General features: G+C 40.5%; 2 protein-coding genes across 3 annotated transcripts in view; both read right to left on the bottom strand.

Annotated features, from left to right (window-relative positions):
* Positions 1-6479: 6479 nt before the first annotated feature.
* LOC132985278 (saccharopine dehydrogenase-like oxidoreductase) lies at positions 6480-22259 on the bottom strand. Of its 2 annotated transcripts, none has more exons than XM_061052584.1 (12): positions 21058-22259; positions 14933-15045; positions 14369-14449; positions 14070-14199; positions 13745-13794; positions 13184-13314; positions 11889-12006; positions 9975-10094; positions 9433-9489; positions 8107-8218; positions 7868-7946; positions 6480-7730 (listed from the first exon to the last, which is right to left on the bottom strand). In XM_061052584.1, exons 2-12 carry the CDS (start codon positions 15041-15043, stop codon positions 7637-7639), a joined length of 1083 nt encoding a protein of 360 aa, XP_060908567.1. In that variant the 5' UTR covers positions 15044-15045; positions 21058-22259; the 3' UTR covers positions 6480-7636. The 2 variants fall into 2 exon arrangements, with proteins under 2 accessions (XP_060908567.1, XP_060908566.1); XM_061052583.1 differs by lacking the exon at positions 21058-22259 and adding an exon at positions 15890-16124.
* The window catches only part of cnstb (consortin, connexin sorting protein b), a 23558-nt gene continuing 22384 nt past the window's right edge, over positions 21658-22831 (bottom strand). Inside the window, exon 11 of the mRNA XM_061052585.1 lies at positions 21658-22534. Within this exon, the coding sequence (XP_060908568.1) occupies positions 22326-22534 (209 nt within the window). The 3' untranslated portion in view covers positions 21658-22325. The remainder of the gene's footprint in view (positions 22535-22831) is intronic.

Here is a 22831-nt window from a genome sequence, read left to right as displayed (position 1 = left end):
AACACACTGATCGCCCAAAACACAGATGACTTAATGCCACCTCTTTGCGCCTTGATTAGCACCCAGATTCAGCTAGTTATGTAGTCCCACACGCCCCAAATCACTTTGCAGTATTTTTCATGTTGACCACATGTTAAAAAAGCATTGTGCAGAGAAAAAAACAGGAATTGTATTTCATGGTGAGTGCATAAAAATGGCATGTCATGTAAAGTGTCATATGTTATCTGTAATGCAACTAAGTTGATAATTTGGTGTTTGATGTTTATATTTAATTGTTGTTTAACTTCCAAAGTAAACAAGAAACTTACTCTTTTAAACATCTTGCCCATCAGCTCCAGTTCAGGAAGCTCCACAACGTCATCAGTAGACCCTGAAACCACCGACCATCCCACAGGTACAGAAAAGTTCTTGCAAGACAGCACTTATTTTGTAACCGAAGGAGGACTTAAAGGTCTTGTACCTACAACAACTATGAGTCCAAGCTCCAGTTCAGGAAGCTAGAGATAGGTAGAGATAGACACTTACCACACACAAGAGAGTGAGAGAGAGAGAGAGAGAGAGAAACTGAACAACAAAGAATCGATCACATCAACAACATCGATAACGTCGACAACATTGATAACATCGATAACGTCGACAACATTGATAACATCGATAACGTCGTTAGGAGGGGAAACCTGCTCTACTTGAGGATGTCTGCACAGAGACAGGTAAGAGTCTGCACTGAACACAAACTCAAACACTGAATCAGTTTAAGTTTTGATGTTAAAACATTTTAAAGATGTGGTGAAGTTTTTTAGGTGGAGCAGCTTCAGCAGTTTCAGTGAGAGGACAGGTGGACTCTGTTCAGGTGTCAAACAGACTCTGAACAAACAGAAATCTGAACAAAGTCAAGGTTCAAAACTCAGAAATGCTCATAAAGTAAATCCATCGCATGTGAAACTCCTGTTTAATTTAACTGTTGGAAAAGTCTCAAAGGTCCTCATGCAAATGTTTCAGATATGAGATGTACCATTTGACTTATTTTTGTGATATTAAACATGTTCTTCAGGGATTGCATAAAGTCTTGTGTTGGGCGATTAATTAAAATACAAGACTAGTTTAAAGTTCTGATCAGTAGATTTTGGGATTAGACTTGTTTTAGATTATCAAAGAGTTTTGAAGTACTTTTCTTTGTGTCTAAAGGTTTAAACACGTCTGCTGTTTGTGTTTCTGTGACAGATTTCTGGACAAAAAGACGTCAACATGTCGGACGTCTCCAGCTCTCCTGTGAGCCCTGACATTGAAGACATCCTGGACGATGATCTGATGTACTGTAAAGACCTCTCTGAGGATGAAGTCGTCCCCAGCCCTCGTCCTCTACACCAGCGACGACGAGAGCGTCAAGACATACTCCCTCATTTGGGACAGCCTCAGCGAAGACATCATGTCCACTAACTCCTCATCATGTGCCTCTCTACAATTTGACATCTCAATCAATCCGACTGAGCAAAAAGTCAATGACGTAATCTCCCAAGTGATCTGGAAAAGGGAAGTGCTGGAGTAAATAAGCATTTAAATAAAAAGCATGTAAAAATAAAAAGCATTTAAATACTGCTGTTCTTATTTTGAAACATTTAAAGGGTTATTACTAAAAAAGAAAGCTCAGGGAGATTAAAGCCTGCAGGGACTAAACAAGATTTAAAGACAAAATAAAAAATAATCAAAGAACCAAAGTCGCCAACAGAAGACGAAGGCTGTGGAAGATCTCAGATACAGATGACTGTATTGGTGTGTGTGTGTTTGTGTGTGTAATAAAGATTACATGTGTCTAAGACAAGTGAATGTGGTGTCATTGGCACGGCTGTGGATGTTATAAACTGTCACTGTGGCTTCTCCGTCCTGAAGGTGACTTCAATGTGTGTGTGTTTGCAAAATGCACATAAGGTTTCTTTCCCCAGGCAAACCCGCAAGCTCCAGCAACTCCTGCTCTGACTTATCTGCAGACCATCTCTCTCTCTCTCTCTCTCGCTCGCTCTGTCTGTTGCTGACACAGTCTTGGACTCAGTTCTGTTGGAGTCAGCAGATAGAGTCTGCAGAAAACAACAACAACCACCTCCTCCACCACACACACATGAATAAATACACACACACACAGACACATTAACAGAAGAGGCGTCATCATGATTCTGTGCATAGATCTATTTTTAAATCTCTTCACTGAAAGGTACAAAGACTGCATGTGCAATCATTATATATAATTATTCATCCGCATCCTTGCCCAAGGAATCGTTCAAAAGCGATTTGGGTGGTAGACGGGACTGAACCTTATGTTTGACTCCATCCATTTCTCTCTATCATCCTTCTGATTGGAAACTAAACCTCCTCACAGTATGTCAAAAACATATCTGTAGAGCTGGCATTCCCCTTTAAGGGCAAGCATCTGAAATTAGGGTCATATGTGGAGAGGGAGAGGAGAGGGTCAGAGGTCACAGAAGAAAAGCAAAACAATCTGCCCCTGCGTTTACAGCATGATGGGGCCGAGTGGAAAAGAGGAAAGTGATGTAAAAAGGAGGAGAAGAATGTGATGAAATGCTACTGTATGTTTTGTTATGTGAGCGTGAAGAGTAAAGGGGTAAACAAACAAAACGTCTCGCAGGAGAGAGGGAGAGAAAAGAGGCCATAGAGAAACCGAGACAGAATGAAAGAGAAACACAATGAAAGATTCACAACAGCTCTCCGTGCTACGCTGCTTCTGGATTCTGACAGAAGATATATTTATGACCCACACACTGGTCATGAAGCAAAATTCAGTATGACACCGCCACAGAAGCAGAAAATATGTGAGAGCATGTAAGACCCCTGAGGGGGAGTCAACAACACATCACTACACTGAACTCATTCAGGGAATTTATTTTCCCCACATGATTATTCACATCACAGGATGTTTGGCGGCTGTAACTACTGTAAATGGACTGAGCATGTATGAAGCTTTTCTAGTCTTCTGACTACACAAATCACTTTGTACACTGCACGTCACGCCTACACATAGATACACTGAAGGCAGAGCCTGCATGTAATTTTATTTGATTTTTTTTCACATATTAATCCCTGAGTGAAACTCTGGTTCTGTTATAGAGAGGCATGCTTCTCACACACATGCACAAACAGGACCTGTGGACATTAATGGAGAGATGTCAGTGTTATGATAATATTTTTAATAACATTTATTTATAGAGGACTTTTCAAAATCAAGTTACAAAGTGCTTTACAAGGACAGCAAAAACAATGTAAAAATATAGGAGTTCATATAATAATAAACAAGACAAAGGTAAAGAAATATCAAACACTTTAAGACATGAAAATACATTTAAATAATTATAAAAGACATACAATTATTTTAAAGGAATTAAAATTCAAAGCTTGACTTAAACAGGAACTCAAAATAGATGACTGATTCGGCTGACCTGATCTCCTCGGGCAGGTCGTTCCACAGTTTTGGAGCCCTTGCAGTAAACGCTCTATCCCCTTTAGTTTTTATTTTGGAATTTGGAAAGACCAAAAGACCTCTGCTGGACGATCTCATATGGTAGTAAAAGGTCTAATATGTAACTGGGAGAAAGGCCATGGAGAGCTTTAAAAGTAATCAGTAAAATCTTGAAATCAATTCTAAATCACACAGGGAGCCAGTGTAGAGATGTTAAAATATGAGTAAAGTGGTCACGCTTTCTGGTTAAAGGTTAAAGTTCTGTACCAACTAGAGTCTATTAATACATTTTTGGATGTATTAAAGAGGCTGCTACAATAGTCGAGAAGTGATGAGAGTGCGCCAGAGCTGTTGGGGGTTTGGTGCCTTGCTCTGATAGTGCCCTGGCACCTCTCCAGTTACCAGACCAACTTCCATATTTTGGTCAACACTGGGACTTGGACCCTCCGGTTCCCAAACAGGCTGAGATACTGCTACTACTAAAGGATCCATCAGAATTAGCTGATCCCTTTCATACACATTAACAGCCGCCGACGAAGCAGCAGGAGCAACTTGGGGTTAAGTGTCTTGACCAAGGACACATCGGACATGTAGAAGAAGGAGCTGGGGATCCTTCCGGTTTAGAGACGACTGACAGCTGAGCCACAGCCGCCCCAAAGTAATTGCCTCCAAGGAGAGGCTAATGTCTGTACAGATCTACATATCCCCTTACAGCCTGTAGGGGACCAGTTTATATGCAGGAGTTTAAACTGTTGCTGATGGTACACAACCAAACATTACATTATTGGACGGTTTTACAGTTTTCAAACGGTCATACAATATCTGCTAAACCATTTTCAAAATATTCTAGCAACAGGACATTGTGCCTTAAGTATTTTTTCAGTTGAAAGGTGTTCTGTGGACATATTCAGAGGGTGAAGATGAGGTCTGTTTTTGGTGGTAGATGATTAGGCTTCTTTGACTTTTAAACTCAACAAGGCGGTTTTGGTCTGTACTGATCTTGATTACAGTCGTGACTATAATGCTGACTTGACCAGGAGGTTGCAGAAAAGATCATTGGTTGGACGGAGAGATTCAAAGAGAGAAGGGGGGGCTGAGGGACATGACTTGAATATCTGCAGATTGGAGCCATGCACAGGGGCAGAGGAGAGGAGGGTGGGGCTGCTCCCTGCTGCACAGAGGGAAACCACTGCAATATTTCCCCCTCTCTCTCCATTCTTATACACTGACACAAGGTTACCACCCTCACCCGTCCCTCCAGCAGCTACTCATCACACTGAACTTAGGCCCTTTTTTTTAGGAGAATACCCCCACTGACATGTGCTGTCGGCGGACTCTGTGTTTTCACTGCACACAAAATCAGCTCTCTGTTTGTGTGTTTATGTTTCGTCAGTGTGTTTTTATGTGAGTGGTGGTGACAGCGGGGGTGGGGAGGGAGGCAGATGAGACAGAAGAGACTAACAATAACTCACATCGAGGAGAAACAGTGAAAGCAGACAATTGCTGCAAGCTCTTTAGAAACACGACATCCACAGACGCAGACACATCTGAGACGTCTGTTATGTTAAATCAAACGCTCTGTGATGGCGTCCCCTTTTTTAGTACGGACTAAAGAGGTGCACCCGCAATCCTTTTTTCTGTGAGGCTGTGCAACGTGTCTGTCTGCACCCTGAAAGGCACCAAGTGACCTCTACTGTCCTGCCGTGTATACATTTGTCAGCGACGAGCAGCAATGGAAACACTGACACCTGGTGGCAGAAAAGAGTTTAGTTCAACCACAGAGTATTTTACATGTGGTTTGTATCATGTAGATCTGTCGTTGAGAGCTAAAACAAAAACAATGGATTACAACCATAGACTGTAAATATTAAGATTACAACCAGACAATCTTTCAGAAGAAGAATCTGTGAGTTAAATATTCAAACTCAGCAAAGTCAAGCATTGCTTATTGAACAAACTGTCTTATCTTTTGAGATTAAAAATAATTTAAAAGAATAATAATGTTTATTTGATCACACAAGGACTGTCATTTCTGACTGTTTGATTTCTCTAAAGAGTTGTAAACAGTCGATCTCAGGGGAGTTCAAATAAAGGAAATTGTATGATTGAGTCATTGCACCTGGAGTTCATATTTACACTCTCTGGTTCAAACTGGCTCTTAATAAGGTTTTATTCTATATTATTATTGACAACACACCAAAAGACTGACAACAACCAAAGACAATATTCAGTTGGTCAATACTTCAAAACTCTGCTTTCAGTCTCCTGAGCCATTTGGGTCCTATAAAGGATGAACATTATCTTGATGGTTTTGATGCTGATAAGGACTCTCAGGAACAGCTGTCCATGTTGTTGATGACGATACATTAACTTTAAAAAAGTTCTCTGTCTCTGTGAACTTCCTGTCAGCACCAGTATGTTTGATCAGACTTAAACCTTCCTTGCTTGTGTTGTACTGGCTCGCACATGTTCCTCGCTTTGGATAAAAGTGTCTACTAAATGAATTGTAGAATTTGACTGAAATCAAAAATGTATTTTGTCATTTTCCAAGGTCGAATCATTTCCTAAAAACAGACCCTGTGTTTATTTTTGTCTTTCTTAAACACAAGTGCAGTAAATAGTGCAAACAACCAGTGTTTGTTTCTGATCTAGTTTGAACTTCTTTCATCATCCTGATGTTAACATTTAATGTACAGCCTACTTTAAGATAATATCCTTTTATTTTGAAATAGTTTCCACATAATAGTAACAATCTGAGGGCATTTCACTGTAATAAACCTATTTTACTTTTGTGTACAGATAAATACATAGAATAAAGGTCAAATATTATGCTAAATACACTTTACAACATTTTTCTAACACTAATATGTGTCCCTAGTCTGTCCCCCCAATTATAAGAGGAGTCCATCCTCTCCGTCTTTTGCCTGCTCCACTTTTCAGAAAATCTGTGCTCAAACAGGCCGTTTGGAGATTTTCCTTCATGATGTCACAAAGGCCAGTAGCCCCTCCCCCAGGTGGCTGACACCCCCACAGCTAGGTGTTTGTTCTGCCCTCTGAGTCTGCCTTCATTAGGGCATGGTGTGAGAAAGCCTGAGACACCCGAGCCCTTCAGAGAGGGGGCGTGGTCAGACACAGCTCATTTACATTTAAAGGTACAGACACAGAAACAGTCTGTTCTGAGCAGGGCTGAAATAGAGGGGTTTATAGACATGATCAAATACAGGATCAGAGTGGATTTAGAACAAGAAACTTCACAAACATGTTGTTAGGAGCTCTGAGAATTATTTAAACTTGTTGATAAAGGAGAATAATATGTGACTTCTAAACTGTTGGCAGTAGGTCAGAATTATGCTGAAAAGCAGTAAAAGCATCATCTCTTATTCCAGAGATGTTCTGCATTATGGATTCTGCATTACCATAAGTCACAAAAGAAAGATGTTTCTGTTCTTTTATAATTCTGTTTTAATTACTCAGTTTCTCCTCAAGTTTCTTTTTTGCTGTTTTTGTAAGATTAGTTTTTGGGCTTTTTGTGCCCTTATCGTACAGATAGTGGATAGAGTTGGAAATCAGGGACAGAGAGAGTGAGTGAAATTACATGCAGTAAAGGAGCCAAAGGCCAGACCCGAATCCGGGCCACCCACCTGGAGGACTACAGCCTCTGCAAATGGGCCGCAAACACCAACCACTAGGCCACTGGCGCCCTTGTTTTCCTACATGTTAAAGTACACGTTTGCATGTTGACTAAGTGTGTTGATCAGATTCGCAAAAAGCCAACCTAACACATTTTCAAGAATGCAGAGTCAACAGATTAGTGTGTGAAATATGCCAGCTTGTTGGAAAGATGTAGAGCTGCTGCATCAATGTGAGATATCTTAAAGATGATAGGAAAACATGTTTACATTCCCCCCAGATTAAAATACAAGTACTTGCTGCTTTTCAACAGAAAGAAAAGAGAAAAGGAGTTAAAAACAGATGTTTTCTGAAGGGGACTTGAAAGTGAAACAGCAAACCTCCTCTTGCTTTAGTGGTTCTGTTCTGAGCTCAGACCGCTCTGATGAATCACAACTTTCAACTTAAAATGTTAGTGATGATGTTGTACCAGATCATGAACATCTTCAGTCAATATTAGTGATTTCACTTTTACAGTGGTTACTCTTAAATCGAGTGGTGTTAGTTTCTGACTGAGAACTTAAGGTTGTGGTTACTGAGGCGCTCGATGAGGCTGGTTTTAAAGAAGGCAGCTCCTGGGCTGTACACGCCTCCCCTGTTAACAACAAGACAGAGAAATAGAGAGCTCTTAAAAGCATGACAGTAAAGGCAGATTTAGAGAAGTAAAAAAATGTATGATAGAGAGGGACAAATTAAAAGGAGCACAAGAAAAACACCAAAGACTGAACCAACCTTCTGGGGAGAGAGTGCAGCTCATTCAGCAGAGTTACAGCAGCTTGTACCATAGCAGAGGCTGTTATTAGATATCCATCTGTAAACCAAAACACACACAAGAACAAGCATTTGAACAGCTGAATAAATGAATAACATTTCAAGGTACATCGAGTGGTGTAGTGCAGGGTACACCCAGGTAAACCATTTTTCAGTCACTTCTTCATACCCTGAGCTACACATGATGGTAACACTTTTACCTGCTCCTGTGACCTGAGTACAGATCTTGGTGTTTGGTCGACCCTGTGTGGGATCTGAACCCTCTGAGTAGCCTTCCCCATAAAATGTCATGCTGATACAGGTGTCTTCTATCTGAGAGAGAGGAGAACGAAGGATGAAGAGAAACGACAAATCAATAAAAATATATTTCACAGCATATTAATTACACACTGTACTGTACAATCAAACTAAAAATACAAGACGATGTAGGCTCTAAGCTCCACCGTCGCACCAAAGCTGTCACGTCTGTTAGAAGCTCTAACAATGAGAGCAAAGGGCAAATCCAGGGTGACGTATAGAGGGGTGGAATGACGTCTGTGGCACCAGACACACGCACCCTTTCTACCACCACTAATGATTTGTAAGAAACTTCATTTGGCAACTTATAAAACATATAAATATTAGTTTGATTCTCTAGGGACTCAAAAACAAAGATGAGCAAAGTTATGATTTTAAGTACTTAGAACTGCATGCATGTGCACAAGTTTTTCCTTGAACATTTTTATTGAAAGAGCAAATTATTTATTTACATCTGAAAGTACAACTATTAGCCTGTTTAAAACAGCCAGAATAGTTGATTTGTACTTAAGTCCCGCCTCTAATAAGGCCAATAGCCAATCACAGATTTGGATTTTGGGGTGGTACCTAGGGTGGCCAATCAGATTTCAACGCCCATGCCACCTCAGGCCACCCATCTGGACACGCCCCTGGTAGTATCCTGTAATGATGGTATATGTGTTTACAATAACTTTGTAAAAAAGGAGTATAGAAAGTGTTTTAACAAAAGCTGAAGTCAGACACCTAGTACATACATTCTTTTTGTAATACTAAGAATATATTTTAGTAAAACAAATACATAATTTTCTTTTTTCATCAAAGCCTGAAAACTTGGTCTACAATCTTAGGTTTTGCTTTAAAACAATAAGCAGTCACACTGTCACAGTTTGACCACAAAAAAATATATACTGAAGAGAACAGACGATTCTTTTATTTAAAAACCAAATCCCTTAAAAGTAAAATGACTAAGAAAGTAGGGTTTAAGTGCCTTTTATTAGACAAACTAAATCACTTTTAACAATAACTAAATTTCCTTCCACTTGTTTTCAGATCTAAAGGATTCATCATAGTCTTTTCACACCACTAGATTTTAAGTCACCTCATGATTGTTATAACCTGTATATCATGAGATAACTGAAAATGAAGGGTGTGAACTGACTATGAGCAGCAGTCCGTCTGTAATTCTGCAGCGTCATTTAGGCTGCAAAGTGAGTATAGAAATGTGTTTACAAACTCAAACAGTGTTTTACCTGCTTCATGGTTGGACCAGACTTGGAGAATAAGCCGCAGGAGAACAATGATGGAAACTTAAGGAAGATAAAAAAAAGAATAAATTAATCCATTCAACCTGGAATTGTCTCACAAGTCTAACAACAATGCTAACGTCACATTAAATTTTAAAATGTAAAAATATGCTGCTGCTGACTCCACTTTCTCTCCAGAACTCTTTTTCTTGAAATACACTATGTGATAAATAAAGCACTGAAACGGTATAATCTTTGTTGATTTGTAACACTTCTCAGTTCATCAGCATCATGTAATATCACAGTTGTTGCTACACTCTTCTGCTGCATTTAACATGAGTAGCTTTGGGTAAACCTTCCAGCTGCACAAACACATCTTACTGTGAAATGTATGCAGATTTAAACGGCTCTGGAAAGTCATCTAAAAGCCTCTGCTGCATTTAAATCAACTCTGCTTCCAAGGGACTCAGATGAACTACTCTGGCCGGCAAGTCACAAGTTAAAGGTTAACAAAAAGAGGGTTGGTTGATAAGAGAAAGAAGCTATACCGTGGTGAGGAGTTTCCTGCCCAGGCTGAATTTAACCATAAACCAGAAAAACACGCCGCCACAGAGGAGCTTCACGACAGAGAAGAGGCCACCGATCCCCACGTAGGGACTGTACTGGACCTGCGGGTAGAAAGTAAGAGGCACACTGTGTGAGATAAAAAAGGAAAATTAAAGGTGACAGAGAAGGAAAGAAGAAGGGGATGCAGATAACAGGTGCAACGGAGGGGGGGTGAGAGATGAAGGAGGAGAGGGAGGAGGGGAGGGACATGAAAGAAGGAATAAGAGATGAAAGTGATATGAGCAAAGGGAGGGATAAGGAGAATTAAGGAGAGGAGACGGGGTTAGGTGGAGGCAGACTGTGGATGTTAAAGATAGAGGAAAAGCACAAGGGCTGGAAGAAATGCATCAGTTAAAGATATAGGAAGAAAGGGAACGGGGGGTAAAAGAGGGAGACAAAAGAGGGGCGTGAGATGAGATGAGATGTCAAAGGGAGTAATGAGCCGCAGGGAAGAAAGTGATGAATCACTACTGATGACTCATCATATTTTCACTTTGCAGGTAGATGGCGGGCTAAACACCGTAATGAGGTGGTTTCATTAAGGCCGTGTCTCTGGCTGGGATCAAAACAGTGGCAGCTGCAGGAAATGCTGACCTAGTTACAGGTACAGCAGGGGAAATAGGTTTTTAAAGCAGGGAGGCAAACAAGCAGTCAAAATGAGAAAGAGTGCGACGCCTCTTTGTGTCGTTCACTGCAGCATATTAAACGTTGTTTCTGAGGGACACAGATGGCACAGAAATATTAGGTGGTGCATACTCGGGCAGAGCAAAACGTTTCTAAGCATGCCCTGTAATTTACTGCCTCGAACAAGGCATGCCAAATGATCGATTTCATGGGAATTTACATCAATTTATTTGGCAGACTTTTTCTCTAAAGCCACAAACAATGAGATACGATCTTAGCCACAGCAAATCATGGAGCCAAGTATAGTTCGGTGATGCCTCAGGGTTAGAAAACAGGCTAAGCTGTTAGAGGAGAAAGGGTGCTTCTATCTTTGTGAAAATCAAAGCAGATGTAACTCGCTGACTTCTCTTGTTCAGACTAAAGAGGGCGCTGACCTTAAGGGACTTAAATAACATAGACTACTGTTGAGTTTGTGCACATGAAGAAGATACACAGCGTGACACTAAGATGTTAAAACTACTGTGTAATGTTAAGTGTGAAATGTTTTAATAATGATAGATTTAAGTTATATAGCGCCTTCCAGAGACTTCAGGACGCTCTACATGGTGGAGCAAAGAACACAATTGAGACACATAACGATGGAGAGGCAGAGTTAAGGGAGGTTGTACGCTGTGGAGGACAGATGGTGTTTAAGAAGTTTTTTTGAACGAGTCCAAAGATGCCTGAGGAGAGGGTGTTCCAGAGGGTGGGAGCTGTGACACTGAAGGCCCCGTCTACGATTTAGTTGAACATCACCAGAAGAAGAAAGACGTGTCTGCAAACTCATTCACACAGCAATACACATTTAACGTTTGCACACATTTGTTACCATAATCCACTGTTCATACATGTTAAGAGCAAATACAGCTGAAGCAGCCATAACCATGGCAACCAAGGGAACAATGTTCAGAGGGAGTTGATGTGTATTGTGCATGCAAGCTCCAGGACATCCCTGAGTTTCAAGCTGTTTACTGAAAAACACAGGTGGTGGCCAACAAGTTTCAGCAATGCTCCACTTTTTTTGTTTTGTTTTACATTAATAAAGAAGAAAAGCTTTTAAACTGTTATAAGAAAGAGCAAATGCATTCAATACAACCTTTGGGCCTCGAATAAGAGTTTAACTTTTTCTTTAAGAGAAAATTCTTTAAGAGAAAATTCTACAATGGCAAACACAAGTGTTGATCAAATCTTACTGGTGACTGTTGTTCCTCCTCGTACAGGTAATGCTGGCTTCTCCTGACGACAGAGCGGTCAGAACCCATAAATGGGATGGTGTACTGCTCAATCTCCTTGCTGAAAAAGAGAAAACCCCTGGACACACACACACACACACAAGTTGCCTTATTCACCAAATCTGTCTATGTTTGCAGCATTAATGTATATTCATCTGCTTTACATCCCTGCAAAGACCAGTATATAGATACAATCTAAATCTCATTCTTAATCAACAAATGTAAGTCTGTGAGCCAGACAGTAAAATCTGCAGCTAGCTTTGTACATTTACCAGTGCAGGATTTTCAAATAGTAACTTTAAGTTGTCCTCGCGTTTCACTTATATAATATGTTTTTATCATGACCTTAAGGTTACACCTGTCATGTTAAAATGAAGAAATACATTACATTTCAATATGAAAAATATTTTTTGCCCATGATCAAAAGGCAAAAATAATTTATATAAATCATAGCCCTCCCTTTGACTGTAAAAATATACTGGAGGAATCCCTGAGTGATGTCACTCATCTGTTACTGCAGGGGGTTTTGTAGTCCCATCAATGGTGGGCGCCATGCTGGAAATGCTGTCTCACTTTCAGACAACCTAACGACAGGCTGAGAGCTCGAGCTGAGCAGGTTTAAAGCCTCTTGACAAACTGTTACACTAGCCTGCCTGTCGATCAGTTCAGATGGTCTTATTAGGAATAATGTTTATCCTTCATCAAATCAAAACGGTTGAGTTATCAAAAATTCACCTTCATACAGCGTGTGCCGATCGAGACATGAGCTAATCAGACCTATTTTGTGTTTTGTACCAGGCTGTAAACATGTTCATATCTGCTGTAAAAAACAGTCTTTTTGAATGGGGTGTGTATGTGACTTCTGGTGCTTCTGCAGTCAGCCTCTAGTGGACACTCAAAGAACTGCAGGATTTTGCACTTCTGAATCAGTTTAATTTTTCAGCACTGGAGGTTTCTGCTTAGTATTCAAACAACGTGAGCGCTGGGCTTTAATATGACAACTGCTTCAGGACTTCTACATCAGCATCATTTTGCAACACCAGAGGTTGCTGCTTGATCCTTTCTTTAACTTTACAATCAACCTATTAAAATTCAGGTCAAGGGTAAAAGACTCATGGGCTTCAGTAATGTAGTCCTCCTGTTGTTCACTGAAGAAACACACTGATCCCCTCTCTTCAGGAATTACTCCAATAAAAATGTTATAACTCAAAGTCAAGTGTGTTAGCCAGACAGTAATTGGTCAGTTATGGCCTTACCTCTGTTTGACTTTGGCACCCACCACAGGCAGCGGCTTGTGGCCAAACTTTTTTCTTAGCTGGCTCAGGGATTTGCTGTCTGCAAAACCGTACACGGCAGACTGCCAAGTGGCATCATGGCCTGACGACCCCTGCCAGGATTAAGACAAACTGTTAATTCTGTCACAGTGCAGGAAACCACTATTATAAGATTATAAGGTCCATTAGTTTCCCACTGAATGAACACTAATGTTTCTTTTCTTTTGATTTGAAAATTTGAATGAACTCAGACACCAGGGGATGATTTGCTTAAAATAACAGAATATGTGTGTTTGCACAGAAGAAGCCAGAAGGTTGAAACATATTTCATACCAACAGAAATTTGGAAATTCCTCGATTCTGCTCCACTCACTGAATCTGCTCTCTGTTTGATTTGTTTGTTTAATTGATATATTTCTCTCCTATTCCTGTAGTAAAAGTCCCGTCCTCTACCGGGCCTTTAAAGTAACAGCTCAAGTTTACAAATGAGAGGAAAGATAGGTTCCCACAATGCAGTGCAGAAGCTGTAGTTGTCCAAGCTACCTCAGGCCCACTGGTGATTTGCAGGAAGCTCTCCACAGCTGTCAGTGTTCCTGAAATAAGAGAATATTTGAGACATCAAAGAATTCAAAATCAAATAATTTAACAGATTTTATCAATCCAGACTGATCCGTATTTAATCTACCAAAAAGCAAACATTCTTTGACGTGTCAGTAAATAACTGATTCATTTCATTCTGTGAAGTCTAGTGTTTGATGTGTTGAGTGTTCAGACAACTCATAAGAATTAACTTCATACATTTTTAAGTTAACCAGTTTCAGAGTTTAGGTTGACTATATCTAACCCAAATGTTGTTTTTGTTTTCTACCTTTAAACTGCCTCTGTGTGTACAGGATCCCCAGGTCTGCTGGTATGGAGTCAAAGCCACAGCTGCCAATGACATAAACTCCTTTGTCCAAGGCCTTGGTGTGGTACTCTAGCTGCATACGCTCGAGGAACTGGAGAGGAAAGAAATCATGAAACAGGACAAAAAGCATATTGCACACACTATGAGACACAGTGACAAGGCTTCAGCTTCTCGATGCATCTCAGCGCGTTCAGAAATACAATACAATCAAAAATAAATCCACACCTTCAGAAAGGGGAAATTTATTTTGTTTTTCCTACCTGTGGCTCCCCACAGATATCAATGTAGTGAGCTCCATTTGCTATGCAAGCTTTGACCACTGGTTCGCCGTAAAATCTGTACTGAAAAGACAAAGATGCCACAAAGAGGATCGTTCAACACAGGATTACATTGTTTATTTTAGGATGTTTCAGTCTGCTTTAAAAACATTTGTCAGGGAATATTAAAATGTTTTTAAAGATTCTGGGGTTTGAGATTAAACACAATCCAGTATTACTTATCATCGCAGTATCAGAAGGGCTGAAAGTTTGCAATGTCACTCAAAAATGCCTTCTATCTTACGGACTTCACACTACTAAGAGGGTGGGGGAGGGGATTAGTTTGTTCTTATTCTATTGTTCACTTTGTACTCTGAAGAAGAGACATTTTCGCCTGCTGTCAAGGAATAAGTAATCCACTTCACAAACACTGTAGGCTGTTGAAAATTAATTGTTTTTTAATGAAAAGTGTAAATGGTTTATGTGGATGCTAAAAAAAAAAACCTTCATCAAGATATCTGTCTTAGCTTCATTCACTCCCTGAAAAAGTCCAGATAGCATACTTACAGGTCCCACACAGTTAAGAATCACCAGGCCTTGTTGGCACATGAGTGCCAGGGACTCCTCAATAGACACATCAGCAACAATGATCTCAATGTCTGTCCTCAGCTCAGGCATGGCTGACAAAAGAGAGACAAAGAGATGTTTATTCAAACAACACACATAACCCCAGCACCTTATTAAAGTTCAGGAAAAAAAGCATATTGTACAATATATAGGCCAGTAATTTGCATGAGGAGAATCAATTAGTTTGAAAGATGTTACATGCAACATTGCTTTTATTTACACAACAAACTACATCTCTGGTACGACTAGAGAAGACAATGTAAACACATTTAAATTCCTACCATCAGAGGGCTTGCATTAGTTATGTAAATAGGCCATATAAGTCTAAAAGTATTGTTATATTTAAGAGCTTTGTTTTTATGTCTTGTCCTGTGGACGTCTTTTGACACTTATATTGTGTTTTTATGCTCTCTGTACTTGGGAAAATTCCCCTAGGGACAATAAAGGTTTTAATCATTCATTCATAACAACTTAACAGAAAATATAGAGGAGAATAAAATATATCTTTAATATCTTTAATTGCTGTGGGCCTGTATAAGCTGTGTGTGAGTGCTAATGTTCTTAGTGTCCTTGCAAACTTCAAACAAGAGCAGTGTCTATAGCTTCATAAGAAATGTCTGCATGTTGCATTGTAAATGGTTTATGCTTGTTGGTCAAACTCTGAGCTGCAACGTATCTCTGTAACTCTGAGCTGCAACATCAAGCTACTTGTACAATAGGCTACTTTAACTTAGGCTGTCTTCAAACCACAAACACATCAAAACAACACCAGCTCAGACTGTTTCTGGTGTCGGTCAAGTGTGTAAAGTATCCTGCGGCATTGACATGTAATCGTTATGAGCCTGTCTAAACACTGCTGTTATCTAGTGAGCAGCCTGTCAGAGCTGCAGCACGTACACAGCCTCCCCGCGGCTTGCTTCAACACGTCCTCCAGCCGCTGTCTGCTCCTCCCGGCCACAGCCCATTTAACACGACCACCGCCGGGGGTCTCTGCGGTATATCGGGCCACCTCCTCCACGACAAACTGCCCGCTGAACCCCGAGGCACCAAAAATGATAACATGGTACGGTCTGCTAGAGGTTACAGTCGCCATTGTTTACGTTTCACTTCAAGGTCCCGCCCGGTAACGTGAGTTCCGGGCATCTGTCTGCTGATTGGCTGAGCAACATAGGCCTACGACCGCAGTACAGCCGTAATAAAACGATGAGTTACACTTTAGTGTGTCATATTTATATCTTATTTATTATTAAATTAAAAGTAAATGTTGGATTTATTTTTCCACCGTTTGGGCCTACAGTAGGTTATAGTGGGATATCAGCAAACAAATACAACACCCAGGGCACTCATTACGAGAGGAACCATGTGGTCTACAACCAGCCTGAAATTACTGAACGTAAAATAAACCTTTGAGTAATGATATACACATGCACGTCACACAGTTTGATTAAATGTGCACTGCTGCAGAATGAGGATAAACTCTGAAGCTAAATGGTGGGTTGTTCTGTGATGCTGCATTGCCATCTAGTGGTGTAATGTAGTTAATGTATAATTAAATTCATGATGTGTGAATTAATAAAAATGTTTTAAGAGGAACGAAACTCTTTACACCCTCTAAAACAATGGTTCATATAAGCCATGGGAGAAAGGAAAGGAGCACATGTGTAACTTGTGTTTCCCCTTGAAATCCTTGTGAACATAAACACTTTCATATTCATGCAAACATTGGGAGTTCAGGAGGACATGTAACAATTTGTTGACATCAGAAAAATAAACTTTAATAAAAAACAGGAACAAAGAAACATTAGTAGCGCAGGGGTTTAGGGTTTAGGGTTAGGGCATGCTGCGTTCATTTACCTCGGAAGTCGGAACTGGGAATGACGTCACACCCGAGTCGGAAATCAAGATGGACGCGTCCAAGAAAACCTTTGTTTTGCTCGCTCTTTCGGAATACAAACAGCTACTGAACAAATATGAGGCCCACCTCAGAAACACTGCAGAGGAAGAAAGAAGGCGCAGAAGGTATGTTTGTTTTTCTGCGTATTTATTTGCACCTTGGCTCTTCAGAATAGTTAATGTTAAACACGCGTATTAATAATAATAATAGTCTGCTAAATGTTATATGTATAAGGTAAGTTATTATACACATGCCTAAGATTTCAGATAAGATAAGAAAACTTCACCCGTACGAACTTTGTCTTTTGTTGTAAACTTTTTGTCTTAAAGTCTCTGTAAAGTAAAGAAATATGTTGCAAGAAGATAGATTTAAACATGTGAAAAGACTGAGAACTTTACTACTACTACTTTTTTTTTCTCCCGAGTAATTACGACTTCAGGGGGCGTTCCAGTTGACACTTCCGACTGGGAAATGGGAATTTCCCACTTACGAGATCAACTGGAACGCACCATGATTACATTAATCGAATTTAATTTAAATGTCGGATAATCTTTCCTTAAATACACATTTTCTGTCTTTCTTTTAGGATACTGATATCCACCATGCTGCTGTCTACACAGCGAGTCATCATGAAGACTGGACCAGAGTGGGAGGTCATGCTGGACATGGATGACCTCACTTTTGCGCACCATTTCCGAGTCACCAAGCCACAGTTTGACTATCTCCTGATGAAGTTGCAGGAGAACGGCATAACAAAGGAACACAGTAAAGGTCTGCCACCAGTCCCCGTGACAAAGAAGGTGTTAATGTTCCTGTGGTACATGGCCAACCAAAACAGCTTTAGGGAGATGTCGGACAAGTTTGATGTCTCACAGTCATCAGCACACAGGGTCATCTTAGAGGTGCTCAATATCATGTGTCCAATGGGACAACACTTCATCTCCTGGCCAAATAGTTGTGAAAAAGCAACATCTGCGGATGCTTTCCAACGCCTCTGTGGCCTCAATGGTGTCATCGGTGCAATTGATGGGTGCCACATCAGGGTGCAGAGGCCACCCATAAGAGGAGGAGACTACATGAACAGCAAATCATTTTACTCTATTCTCCTTCAGGGGATTGTAGACGAGAGGGGGCGATTCCTTGACATTTTTGCGGGACCACCAGGCAGGGTTCATGATGCCAGGATGTTAAAGTCCTCCAACTTCTACTCAACATGGCAGGAGAAGATGGGCGAGTACAGCTTGCTGGGAGACAGCGCATACACAGGAGAGGCCTTCTCATTTCTCATCACTCCGAAACCTGACAATGGGGCTCTAACAGAAGTCGACCAGCAGCAGAACGCCAACATCAGCCGTGGAAGGGTGGTTGTTGAAAATGCTTTCGGCAGGATGAAGTGCAAGTGGAGGCGTCTTCGCGATCTGCAGAACACCCGGATTGATGCTATGGTGATGATCGTAATGGCAGCCTGTTTTCTACACAATATGTGCATTGGTACCTCAGAGATGTGCCTGGAACACCCACATGGCTGCCCAAGGCAGGACGATGAAAATGTGTAGACCAATATCTTGTTTTTTAAGGGAAAATGCTGCGCTCTGCTCTTTCAGAAGTTGTAACACTGCTCACCTCTACCCCTGTAACACAGTGGTAAGACTAAACAGTCACAGAGTGTCAGACCTGTCGCTGTGCAGTAACCCTGGAACAAAACTGTCACTTTGAATGTACATATACGCATATTGTTCAATTTAAATTATTTTTACGCTCACTTTTTAATGTAAATACTGTAATAACTACCTCATGTTTACATCATCATATTTTGCACTACTCACTTCTGTATTATTTTCTTATTTAGCCTTGTAGATTCTAGTCTTTGCTTGTTTTTTTATTTTTGGGTTTATTGTTAATATTTTTATACCTTTGTACAAAGACAGCACAGTTTACCCAAGTAAAATGAGTTTGTTTAAGCATACCTGACCAATAAAGCTGATTCTGATATGTAACTGCCCCTTAGACAAATCAGTGGCCACCACCTTGTATCAAATTGGGAGCCCCGCCTCTTTACAAATGCTGCACCCTTCCAGAGCAAACCAAAAATCTGAACCTGCACCTTCTGTTCATCGAAAACCAAACCCCAAACTGTAACATAATACAATGGTTAATATATATTTTTTTTAAAAACATAATTCATAACCTTCATTCTCATTCATGACTCTCAAGCCACGCTCCGTCTTGATAACATATTTGTGACAATGCTCTTTCAGTAATCTCATTCATATGTCCCTGCCACTTCACAAAACACTGGCCATCACCTTTTCACAAAGAGTAAACCCTCTGCTTTTCCACATCTTTCAATCAAATATTGACCACTCCCCCATCTCATGCATACACCTCTGCCTCTTTCACAAGCGTCTGGCCTGCCCCTTCAACCAATCACATACCTTTTACCAAGCCCCTCAAGAATTCCCAAGCCTCTTATCACACGCCTTTCATAACACAAACCCTTATTCACACCCCTTAAGAAATCTCATGAAATGTCCTTGCCCCTTTCACAAATCTCTAGCAGTTGCCCTGTGAAGTGTAAGCACAGCCTCTTCCAATAACGTGCCAGTCACCTTCTTCAGATCACAAGTCTCTAACCATACCCCTCCATGAATCCTCTGTCCACAGAAAACAGAACTCTGGCTCCACCCAGTGACGAAGTGTAAGATCTGCACTTTCAAAAAACACCCTACTCCCCTATAAAAGTGGCAAACATCCGGCCCCTTCCCAAAATGTCAAACATCTGATCTGCCCTGTGACAAAACGCAGTATCTGCCTCTCTCAGACGCAGGCAACAGGAGAGTGGAGTGTAATTAAAAAATGTGATCTATCTTTATTGCGACAGCCTACAACCTGTGCCTGCTTTTGACTTTAGACATGTAAGAATTCAAGGAAGGGCAGCCAAAGAACAGGCAAACATATCTACCTCAATGTATGTTCTGTGAAGGTGAAATATGACGTATAAGATTAAAAAGAGTGGGTCAGACCATGCTAAAGTAGAAGAGAATTATTCGGTAAGCCTTCTTCCCCATATTTAATTGAAGACGCCGTTTTGCAGGATTATAAAGATGAGTTTTGTGGATACAACAGTTGGGGATTCATTGGCTTTCTCTGACATCTGATTGGAAGTTCAGATATTACACTTGGAGCATTTATGACCAGTCTAAAAGCAACAAATGAAAAGCATGCCTGTGCATGTAATGATTAAAGATATTATTGAGAGGCAAACGATTCAGTTTATCCCCAAAGCAACAGATTAATGAGGAGCCTTGACAAAAACAGACAGGGCAGCAGGTTTTCCTTTATGTTTTGGTATTCTCTTGTGGACACAGCTGAACATAAATATTAAAACATAAAAAGGTGGATTGCATGATGTAATATCCACAGTGGAAAGACAGGAGTAACATTCATCAATTTTCAAACATGAGAAGTTCTGAAGGAGAAATACACATCTTCTAAAATCTGTAAAAGCATCGGTACAAGGCAATGGGGGGAAAAAGGAACATGCTGAACTCATCTCTGTTTCATTAAGTATGTTCTGTTGTGTTACTTGTCCCAGCCAGCAAACACAACTGTTGTTCCATAACGCTCTGCTATTGGACAAAATCATACAAACACAGCATAACCTCTGAACACAAAACATTGAATATTTCTCTCCCCCAATGGAGATAAAAGAAGCGTCACAACTTTACATGTAAGCTAAACCCCCATTCCCAACTTTTGACAGTGGAAATGCAAATACATGAGTACTGTATCCAACTGAACTGAAGTGGACCGCTTGGTGGAAACAGGGCTCTGTTGATCAGTAAGTGCTTAAGGGTTATCATGAAAGATATATTTTTTAAATGTTGTAGCATTAAAATAGTTGATCTTCATTTTTATTTATTCTGATATTCTTCACCTGCTGTCATAAATAATCCATTCTGTAACTTCTCTCAGCATTGGGTTTAAACATCAGGATGTAGGTGTTTGTACAACGTCAAAGGAAAATGGTAGGTCTGATCATAATCCAGATGTGGACAGCATTGAGCACCCAGAATAAAAACAAAGGGTCAGAGCCTGAGTGTGTGGAGCTGAAGTACAGTGTGGCATACTGTTGATCATAAAGTAAATAAGAAAACAAACACGCACTCACCCTCAGTAACTTATGTGGCCGCTGAATCCTCAACCAAAAAATGTGTTTGAAATATTTCAGGACATCACACCAAAATCTTAAACTTCCACTTCTTTTTATTGTCGCAGACGTTTTCAGGCAAAGGCCCTTCTTCAGTGGCTTCAGGTCAACCAACGGGGTCACTCACAGCTGACATATATTAGTAGACTGATTAAAGGCCAGGCTGCTTCAGTACAGCAGCGTCTGCGGTAATAAAAATTTTGTTTTTTGGTGGGCTGTCCTGAAATATTTTTGATACTGTTGATCATACAACTCTGAAATATATTTTGTGCTAATAAGTGTTTCACTTATATTTCAATACTAAGAGCCACACTGTCCTCGTATCTATGTACACAGCAGCATCAATGACGCCTTTTTCTCATTGATGCTGTGAGGTACAGTACCTCTTATCTCATGTCGCTCATATTTAGAAGATCAGAGGAATGTTAAGAGTAACCACTTATATTGAGGTAAACAAGATGATCATGAAGGCTCATCTGTGAGCACTGCTTTTCAAAACAATATCAATCTTTAGAGTCGTGCTGTGTAATGTGTCTGATGAAGGTACAGCCCTGTAGTTGATTTATTGAACAGAGATGGGCCAACAGAGAAAAAGCTAATGGTGACATGGATTTAAAAGGAAAGAAAATCTTAATTTGGGTCAATAACATTTTAAAAGTTCAGCGAGAGCTTATCTCTGTAAATATAAAAACGACAAGATCAAGAAGCCTTTTGGAACAAAATACAAACGTATACACAACTAAGATTGCTACAAATCTGGGTGAATCACTAGAACACAGATAACCTCGTACTCCTGTTCAAACCACATGTGTTGTTAGCCCTCCTGTGTGGTGTCTGCAAGGTTCAGCTGAAGATGGAAAATCGACACAGACAGTAGTAAACAAGAGGTTCTTCAAATTCTCACCTCACAACATGCAGGCTTGTGAAATCTGACAGTTTTTACTATTTGGCGTTGCTTTGAGCATCCATAAGTTAAACATAAATCTGAAACTCATAGCTCAGGTGTATTAGTCTTTTAAAAGACCCCACAAGTCATTGTCGATCAAATCATAGCTTTGAACACTCAGGATGGCAGCACCAAATGAATGCCTGTACGAACGTTTGCAGTCACAGTGAACTCAAACTCAAATGGCATTTTAGTGCCGTGCTCAGAGACCCCCCTCGTCCCTGCTCTCTGTTCTAAACTGTAAAATCACAGCGCAGGAGTCTGGAGAGCAGATCAAAAAGTTCTAAGTCCGGAGAGGAAGCCAGTGTCCGAGACCTTCGAAGAACTTCCGTATGTTCAAGAGGTAGAAGTCCACATTTTGAGCAAAGTCGGTGCAGATGTTGGAGTAAGTGTCCACCAGGGTGCAGTACAGGGCTGTCCCGCCTATACTGATCACCACGGTAACCAGACACAGAAGCAGCAGGATCAGGCAGGAATCTCCTCCTACCTCATCTACAAGCAAGAAATGGACAAATGTTACATGCTTTGTCTTGGTGTCAAAATGTTGTGACAATTATCTGTTGCAGAAATGACCACCAGTGTAGCTGCTGTGGATCGATCCTACCACATGCATTTCAGAATCAGAATCAGGTTTTATTGATAAGTGCATTTATACATTTGTTTTAATGTTTTGGTGCAAAACAGCTGGCCCTTTGTTGGCTCTCTGATTGGTCTGCTGACCACCAATTAGAGAGCTCCCTCTCATAGCAACCGTTGTTGGGCTACTTCCGGTTAGTCAAACTTTTGCCT

This window comes from Labrus mixtus, chromosome 12, assembly GCF_963584025.1.
Source record: "Labrus mixtus chromosome 12, fLabMix1.1, whole genome shotgun sequence".
Taxonomy (NCBI): domain Eukaryota; kingdom Metazoa; phylum Chordata; class Actinopteri; order Labriformes; family Labridae; genus Labrus; species Labrus mixtus.
The sequence above is the reverse complement of the archived record's forward strand: the minus strand, read 5'-3'. Positions and strand labels throughout refer to the sequence as shown.